This window comes from Carlito syrichta, unplaced genomic scaffold (assembly GCF_000164805.1).
Source record: "Carlito syrichta isolate Samal-C Ts95f unplaced genomic scaffold, Tarsius_syrichta-2.0.1 Scaffold309926, whole genome shotgun sequence".
In the NCBI taxonomy this organism is placed as follows: domain Eukaryota; kingdom Metazoa; phylum Chordata; class Mammalia; order Primates; family Tarsiidae; genus Carlito; species Carlito syrichta.
Window position 1 is genome coordinate 282,175 of NW_007254022.1, and position 10,067 is coordinate 292,241.

At 36.2% G+C, this 10,067-nt stretch overlaps 1 protein-coding gene across 6 annotated transcripts in view; it reads left to right on the forward strand.

The window, feature by feature from the left end:
• TRIM37 (tripartite motif containing 37) overlaps window positions 1-10,067 on the forward strand; it is a 135,266-nt gene that overhangs the window by 51,218 nt on the left and 73,981 nt on the right. For all 6 annotated transcript variants that reach the window (XM_008068290.2, XM_021717693.1, XM_021717692.1 and 3 more), the window contains one exon: window positions 8,151-8,330. In XM_008068290.2, the coding sequence (XP_008066481.1) occupies window positions 8,151-8,330 (180 nt within the window). The remainder of the gene's footprint in view (window positions 1-8,150; window positions 8,331-10,067) is intronic.

A 10,067-nucleotide genomic window follows, 5' to 3' on the forward strand; every position in this document is an offset into this window, starting at 1 on the left:
TCCTCTATCAGTGCAAGGACGTTTTTGACAGATTTTCTTGGGTTTTTGAGGTACAGAATCATGTCATCTGCAAAGAGGGATAACTTAACTTCCTCTTTTCCTATTTGGATACCCTGATTTCCTTCTCTTGTCTGATTGCTCTAGCTAGGACTTCTAATACTATGTTGAACAGGAGAGGTGAGAGTTGGGGGAAAAAACAAATAGCCCCATTACAAAATGGGCAAAAGATACGAATAGGCATTTCTCAAAAGAAGACATACGAACAGCCAGATGCATGAAAAAATGCTCAGCCTTACTAGTCTTCAAAGAAATGCAGATTAAAACCACACTGAGATACCACCTAACTCCAGTCAGGATGGCCATCATCAACTCAAAAAACAATGGATGCTGGAGAGGATACGGGGTAAAGGGAAAACTTCTACACTGTTGGTGGGAGTGTAAACTAGTACAACCTCTGTGGAAAACAGTTTGGCAATTCCTAAAAGGTCTAAAAATCAACCTTCCATATGACTCCGCAATCCCCCTACTGGGAATATACCTGGAGGAACTCAAATCACTCTATGAAAAAGATACCTGCATGTGTATGTTTATTGCAGCATTATTCACAATAGCAAAAACATGGAACCAACTGTGCTGCCCATCAAAAAAGGACTGGATTTAAAAAACATGGTACATATATACGATGGAGTATTACACAACCATAAAGAAGGCAAAATTATGAACTTCACAGCAATTTAGATGGACTTAAGAGTCTATAATACTGAGTGATCTATTACAGAAACAAAGAACTGAGTTTCACATGTTCTCACTCATAAGTGGACCTTGAAGAATTCATCATAATACTAAGAAAAGGATTGTCAGTAGTGGGAAATTGCCACAGGAGTGGAGGTGGAATTGGCAGTAGTGGAATCTGCCGGGGAGGGAAGGGCACATCTCATCAACAAGGGTACCTGCATAATGAACATTTGTATACCTAACCCTGAATTGTACCCCACATCTTTAAGAAGAAGAAAAAAAGACTTATGATTATATTTCAGGTCTATCTGGATAATCCAGGATAATCTCTTCATCCCAAAATTCTTAGCTTAATCATAGCAGCATGCCCACTTATTTTCCATAAAAGTTAATACTCACAGGTTCCAGGGATTGAGATGTGGATATGTTGTGGGAGAAGAGGGCATTATTCAGCCTCCCACAACTACAAGCTATAAGGCCACCATTAAAACAAGAGACATACAGGTAATAAAGCAACACAGGAGATAAATTGGAATTATTAAACAAATACTTAATCTTAAAGAAGGCAGAAAAAGGGAAGTGGTAACCAAGGACAAATACCAAGATGTATTCATGAAAATAGTCTATAAACACCCCAATTAAAAAAGATAATCAGATTGGTGAAAAAAACAAGACTCAAGTATATACTATTCACAAGATACTCAAATATAAAGATATACCATGCTGGTATTAGTCACAACCAAGTTGGAATAATTATTTTAGTATCAGGCAAAATAGATTTCAAGCAAAGAATATTACTAGAGATAATAGAAGCTCATTTTATAGTGATAAAAGAATCAGTTGATCAAGGGGGCATAATTCTAAACATTTATCTTTATGTCCCTGATAATAGATCTTCACAATACAGGAAACAAAAACTGATAGAACTGCAAAGAGTAGTTGACAAATAACCTTTTCTTCATTGATAAAATAACAAGTGGGCAGAAAATTATCAAAAATAGAGTACACTTGAATAATACTACCAACCAACTTGACCTGATTGGCATTTGTAGAATGTTTCATCCATCCATAGCACAATACAAATTATTCTTAAGTGCATAAAGAATACTTTCCAAGATGTTGACCATATTCTGAAAACATGCCTCAGTAAGGTAAGAAAGATTCTACTTATTCCAAGTGTATTCAGACCAAAATAGAATTAATTTAGATATTAATCACAGATATTTTTTAAAAGGCCAAAATATTAGAAAGCTAAATAACACCTGAATCAAAGAGGAAATAAGGGGTTTTTGAAAAGTTATTTTTTATTTTTATTTTTTGAGTTGGAGTCTCACTCTGTTGCCCAGACTGGAGTACAGTGGTCGCTCCAGGCCACCGCAGCCTCGACCTGCTGGGCTCCGGCGATCCTTCCGCCTCAGCCTTCCAAGTAGCTGGAACTACAGGCGTGCGCTACCACGCCCGGCTCATTTTTGATTTATTGTAGAGATGAGGTCTCGAACCCGCAGGCTCAGGCAACCCACTCACCTCAGCCTCCCAAAGGCGCGGGATTACAGGCTGACCCACCGAGCCCGGCTTTGAAAAGTATTTTTTAACTAAATTAAACTGCAATATGCCAGGGTCCCCGTGTGATATGGAGCAGCCCCTGAGTTCACTTCCGGCTTCTCTCCAGTCTTGGCCTGCATGCTGCTGTCGCTGTCATGCTGAGCTCCGCTCTCTGCCGCCACGCTGTGGCTGTGGCTGGGACCAGCCCTCTAGGCCTCCTGTATGCCGTCCTGGCCCTGCCCCGCCGCAGCTATCCATTCAGTTCGCTGCTATTCTCATGGGTCACAGACAGATGAGGAGTTTGATGCTCGCTGGGTGGCATACTTCAACAAACCAGATATAGATGCCTGGGAATTGTGTAAAGAGATAAACACACTTGTTTATGATCTGGTTCCAGAACCCAAAATAATTGATGCTGCTTTGCCGGCTTGCAGATGGGCTTAAATGATTTTGCTAGTGCATTTCACATCCTTGAGGTTGTTAAGGACAAAGCAGGACCTCATAAGGACATCTACCCCTATGTCATCCAGGAACTTAGACCAACTTTAAATGAATTGGAAATCTCCACTCTAGAGGAATTTGGCCTTGACAAAGCATAAACTCTGTGGATGTACTTCCCAAGGATTTATTGGTATTTTGCTACTTGATTGTAAACAGTTACCTGGAAATACTGATGATAACATATTACCTTATTTGACCAAGTTTTTCCTTTATTGAATACCAAACCATGTAATGGTAATTAGGACTTTAATAAAAGGGAAATGAGTTTGAACTGAAAAAAAAAAAAGCCACAATTTGTAGTATACTATATTGCTAAAGTGGTAAGTAGAGAGAAATTTATAGCATTAAATATCTATATAAATGAAAAGCAGAAAGATCTGAAATCAGTGACCCCCAAAAGAAGAGCAAGTTAAAGTAAGCAGAAGAAAGAAAATAATAAAGGTCAAAGCAGAATCCAGTGGAATAAATAGAAAAGCAATAGAGGAGATCATTGAAATCAGAAGAAAACAAATGATCGGGCTTGGTGGCTCAGCCTGTAATCCCAGCACTTTGGGAGGCGAGTGGATTGCCTGAACCCGTGGGTTTGAGACCAGTCTGGGCAACTTGGCGAGATTTCGTCTCTACAATAAATCAAAAAAATTAGCCGGGTGTGGTAGTGCTCGCCTGTCATTCCAACTACTTGGAAGGCTGAGGTAAAAGGATTGCCAGAGCCCAGCAGGTCGATGCTGGGGTAACTGAGTGTACCGCTGCACTCCAGCCTGGGTGATAGAAGACTCCACCTCAAAAAAAAAAAAAAGAAAACAATTATTGACAACTAACACTCCATAATTTTAAGAATTATTATAAAGCTAACAGTAATCAAGATAACATAGCATTAGCATAAAGATAGACAAATAGATCAGTGGTATATAATAGAGAGTTCTGAAATAAGTCCTGAAACACATGAGGAAGGTAGATTTTTGACAAAGATGTAAAGAAAGCGTGGCAAAGAGAAGATAGTCTTTTTTTTGAGTTGGAGTCTCACTCTGTCGCCCAGGCTGGAGTGCTAGAGTGCAGTGGCACACTCATGGCCACCCCAGCATTGACCTACTGGGCCCAGAGATCCTTCCACCTCAGCCTTCCAAGTAGCCGGAACTACTGTCATGTCCTACCATGCCTAACTAATTTTTTGATTTATTGTAGAGACAAGGTCTCACCAAGTTGTTCAGGCTGATCTTGAACACCTGGACTCACGGAGTCCTCTCACCTCGGCCTCCCAAAGTGCTGGGATTATAGGCTTGAGCCACCACATCCAGCCTAGGAGGATAGTCTTTTTAACAAAGACTTTAATATTTTAATATCCATATGCAAAAAAGTGAACATGGATCTATATCTAACATCATACACATAAAAGAACCCCAAATTAATCGTAGACCTAAGCTTAAGTCCCAAAACTATAAAGTTTACAGAAGAAATAATGTGATTTTGAATTAGGCAGTGATATTTTAGATATAACCCAAAAGCACAGTCTATGAAAGAACAAGTTTATAAATTAAACTATATGAAAGTTATAGACATTCCATTTTGACTATACACAGTTAAGGGAATAAAAAGTCAGATTGAGAATCATTGCAGAAGATTGACCTGATTGTAGGCTTGTGTCTAGAATATTGAAGGAACTCTCAAAATGTAATTAAACAACCTCCCCTCTACAAATAAGGATATGTCAGATGCCTCAATAAAGAAGATAGTTAGATGACTCTGTAAGATGTTTAATGTTATTATTTAGGGAAATAGAAGTTTAGCCACCATACACTATCACTACTATCTGTTAGATTAGCTAAACTTAAAAATATAATACCAAATGTTGACAAGGATATGGGGAAATCTGAAGTCTCATACATTTCTGTTTGGAATGTAAAATGTACAACCACTTTCATAAACCATTTGGTGATAACTTAAAAAGTTACTCACTGCGTGACCCAGCTAACTCATTCCTAGGTATCTACTCAAGAGAAAAGGAATAATATGTCCGGTCAAAAACTTGTACACAAATATTCATAGCACACTTACTTGTCAAATGAAGCTAAATACAATCAACCTTCATTTCCATCAACAGATGAATGGATAAACAAATTTTGGTTTGTTTATATGGAATACCATTCAGCAATAAAAAGAAATAAACTGTGGATACATGCAACAACATGGATGCTCTTAAATTCATTATTTTTCGTGAAAAACCAGACAATAAAGAGTAATTATGCATGATTCTACTTAATATAAAACTCTAGAAAATGCAAAGTAATCTATAGTAATAGAGTACAGATGTGTGGTGGATTTAATACAGGGAAACAGACAGAGCTGGCAGAGATTACAGGAGGAAGGGATTGCAAAAGGCAAAAGAAACTTTGGGAAATAGTGGATATATTTAGTAGCTCGATTGTGGTGATATCAAAACTTAACTACACTATACACTTCTAATATGTTTCAGTTGCACTTTAATAAAGTTGTTAAATAATAAAAAAAACAAAAACAAAAACTCCATTGATCTGTCTTGTACTTTGAATGGATATTTTGCCCATTCATGATTTTGTAACATGTGCATTGATCATTTGGAAAATAATGATTTACTAAATACATAATTGATATATTTTATTATGCAGTATTAAATATTCACATACATTGATATCACCATCTTCATCAGAAAAGACTTGAAGTATTGGAAAGCTTTTAAACTCATGGTACATTTTCCAGAATTACTAATTTTCATTTGAAAGTTTGTGTTTTATCATTGGCAGCACATATTGGCAGTTGTTTTTCTAAGTTTTTTTGTTCAGAAAATGTCTGCCAGGTATTCACAGTTGCATAACTACTGTTTGTCTGTTCTTTTTTCACTTTGGTATTTTATGAGAAATAGTGACTAATTCAAATTGCCATTTAGTTAAAACAAATGATTTCCCTGAGACAACCATTGTACATAACTCCACAGCACAAGTATTTTATCTGTATTTCCCATTTTATGACACCTAGGAGTTGAGGTTTAATAGCTAATCATTTTTATTATTTTGTTAAATAAATTCTTGACATTGGCTTTTTATTTTTAATGTGAAAGTGTGTGGTAGGGAATCATATGACTACTGGTACATTTTTATCTACCATCGCTTTATTGCTTTTGCACCGTTAGCGCAAATGTCAACAGTGGAAAAGACCGATAACATTATTTTTATGAAAATGGTTTTGACTTTGTGGATCCCTCAAAGAATCAGAGGGACTGCCTCCCATGGGTATAAAATTTAAAGAACCTCTGACATAGACTAACCTTGATGAAGAATATTATACTTTGGTACCACTGATGAGTCAAACTGAATATTGCTGGTAGAATGACAAGGATTTTCACCTTTGAATTTTAAGTGTGTTTTAGTTATAGCTTTGTTCCAGATCTGCTGTGTGATCTGAAACAATGAATTCACCTGTATTGTTATTACAGCAGCTAATATCTGCTGAGTATTTGTGCCAGGCAGTAAGTTACATATATCATTTTGCTATCACTAAAACCTTGAGAACTAAAAGTTCTGTTACCACTCTCATTTCACAGATGGGAATTCAGTGGCTTAGTTAAGTAATTCACTCATGTTCAGCACTGGAACTAAAAAATCGGGGTTAAACAGATGTACTTTGTTCTTAACTACCAACCTCTTTTTGATGCCTGAAATCAGCCCTGGTGGTTGTTGATCCAGGTCTAAATTATAAATAACTCAGTTATCATAGGATTTTATTAGTATCCCTGTTACTACTTTTCTTTTTAAGAGACTGGTTCTCTCTCTGTCACTCAGACTGAAGTGTAGTGGTATGACCATAGCTTACTGCAGCCTCAAACTCCTGTGCTCGAGATCCTCCTGCCTCAGCTTCCCAAGTATGAAAACTACAGGCACTTGCCATCATGCCTGGCTAAATTTTTAAAATAAATTTATAGAGGCGGGTCTCACTATGTTGTCCTGGCTGGTTGCAAGCTCCTGGCCTCAAGGATCCTCCCATCTCAGCCTCCCAGAGTGTTAGGATTATAGGCATGAGCCAAAGTATCTGGTCCCATTTTAAAATTGAGTAGCTTAGCTGGGCTCAGTGGCTCAGCCTGTAATCCTGCGCTTTGGGAGGCTGAGGTGAGTGGATTGCCTGAGCCTGTGGGTTTGAGACCCGCCTGGGCAACTTGGCAAGACAATAAATCAAAAAATTAGCTGGGTGTGGTGGCACATGCCTGTAGTTCCAGCTACTTGGAGGACTGAGCGGAAGGATCGCTGGAGCCCAGCAGGTAAAGGCTGCAGTGGCTGGTAGCGGCCACTGCACTCCAGTCTGGGCAACAGAGTGAGACTCCAACTCAAAAAAAATAAAATAATTAAATAAATAAAATAAAATGAAATTGAGTAGCTTGTGTTTCTATCGTTGACTTTTAAGAATTCTTTATATGTTTTGTATACAAAACCTTTATTAGATATATGATTTGCAAATAACTTCTTTCATTTAGTAGATTGTCTTTTTACTTTCTTGATAATGTTCTTTAGTACACAAAAGTTTATAGGCTTTATCTTTTTTGTAGAACCTGAAATTTTTATATGATACGGGAATCAGAATATATTAGATTTTCCAGTGTGTACTTATTTTCTATTAGAAACTTTAGTAGCCTTGAATTTCTGAACATACAAGTTGCTTTATTATAATTTGTATTGGAAAAATGTAGTAGAGTATTTCAAGATTTATATTCTAAAATTGTATGTTGATAGCCCTCAAAGTATAATAGAAATGAAAGAATATATGTGAGGAAATATAAGTAATATAAGGAAAAAATATTGCATAGGTAAAACAGGTAAAAGCAGGTGATCTTCCACCTCAGCCTCCCAAGTAACTTGGACTGTAGGCAGGCACACATCTGGCTAATTTTTTTGATTTTTTTTTTATAGAGATGAAATCTTGTTTTGTTTAACAAACTGGTCTTGAACCTCTGGCCTCAAGCGATGCTCCCACCTCATCCTCCCAAAGTACTGGAATTATATGTATGAGCCACTGTGTCTGGGCCCCAAAAGCAATTTTAAAGTACTTGTTTATACAGAATTATTTATTTTTGAGGTACTGTTTTATAACTCTAAACAGCATGTTTATTTTTATACTGAGAACATTTTTATCAGAACAAAAGGATCTAGTGCCAGTTATGTTTTGGTGGCCCTTTCAAAATACTACTGTTTTTGTAAATGATACAATCCTTTCTAAAAGAAATTTAACTGCATATATCAATATGTTTTTTCTTGAGTAATTACTTAATGACTTTACTTAATGTGTGGATGAATCTGTCTTTTATTCTTACTTTATTAATTCTATAGTAATGATCTGTTTTTCAATTTTAGATATGAATATCGTGTAGAGATGGTTCATCAGTCCTGCAATGATCCTACAAAAAATATCATTCGAGAATTTGCATCTGATTTTGAAGTTGGAGAATGCTGGGGTTATAATAGATTTTTCCGTTTGGACTTACTAGCAAATGAAGGATACTTGAATCGGCAAAATGATACAGTGATTTTAAGGTAATATGAAATACTTCATATTGTGGCTTTTATAATGGTGCAGTAATATCATTAGAACTTTATTTCAAAATCCATTCAGTTAAAAAAAGATGAATATTAAAATTTATACTAACTATAACCGTATCATTTTTTTGTCTGTTTCATTTCAGGAGTCCCTTGTAGTCAGTGGATAATAAAAGTCAAAAATTTTCTTGACATCTAGCTAGTGAATCCATTTAAAAGGAAACTAAGCTGGGCATACCTGTAGTTTCAGCTACTCTAGAAGCTGAGGTGGGAGGATTGCTTGAGCCCAGGATTTTGAGACCAACCTGGGAAACATAGTGAGACTCTTTTGCGTAAAAAAAAAAGAACACTATAACTACCAATAAATGTAATAATGTCTCATTTATTTATTGAACTTCTAGCAGCCTCAACATTTGAAAATCTAAGAATAGTGCAGGATCAAGTGCTGATTTTTTTTTTTTTTACTTGACAGCATATATTATACTAGGGGGACCCCTAAAAAATTGGAATTAAAAAAAAATTGTGTACTTATTCTTACATGTTTAAATTTCAGTCACTTTCAAAGTATTCTCTGTTTGATGCAGTATACCTATTGAGATACTTTTTCCACTGCTCAAAAGAGTATTGAGAACTTGTCAATTTGAATGCCTTTTAGTGCTTCTGCCATTTTTTGGTTTCACCTCTTCCACATTGGCAAAACGTTTCCCTTTGGGGACTTGTTTTATCCAGGGAAACAAAAAAAAGTCACTCGAGGTGCGATCAGGTGAATAGGGAGGGTGGGGCATGGGGGCCATGTCATATTTGGTCAAAAACTGCTGAATACTCAGCTTGGTGTGGACAGGTATGCTCGTAAATCACCTATCATGAAATGGACAAACACATTGAAAGCATTTCCAAAAAAAAATTCACTGAAGTTGAAGGCAGCCTCTTACAATGCTAGCTGGTACGCTGATGCTGATGAATTTCACTGATGCAGGAGGAAACCTGTACTACAAGAGATCTGCCCTCCAAAAGATAATCCCAATTTTTGAGGGGTTCCCCCTTATATCTCGGTTTTACAACTTATTTTATAAAACAACTATCAGTTCTTTCTAGATAACAGCAAATTGAAAGTAGGAATAGAGGTGAAAATTGATGAAAGCCAACAATTTTCACTGTTTTTGTGTTATTTGCAAGAAAGGACAAAACATAAACACTGACTTTAGAACAACAGCTATATTTAATGTTGGTGTAGTCTTTACAAGTCAAAAATTTGGGGGCATCATTACATGATGTTATAATTTGATGGTAAAAATGATAACTATCTAAAAAGAATGAAATATATTCTGAACTAAGAAGTTTCAGATATTTAACAGTTTAAAAAATTTTCATCAAAAGGGTTGTAAAAGTTTTTTCTTGGGAGTGATCTATGTACTTCTTAATTTCACTTATTTTGAGCTTATTTTCTCTTAGCATACCAGATAAGCATAGTATTTATGATTATGTTTACTATTATGTTTTTCATAGCTTTTCTGAGAAGTGAAAAGGATAAGATTTTCACTGTAGAAAAAAACATTCTTCATTTTTGTCTTTTTTGTTTGTTTGTTTAGAAATGGGGTCTGGCTTTGTTACCTAGGCTGGTCTTGAACTCCTGGCCTTTCAAGCAATGCTCCTGCATCATTCCAAAGTGTTGCGATTACAGGCGTGAGCCACTGTCCCCAGTCTGTCTTTTTAATTTTTTTTTTTTTTTTTTTT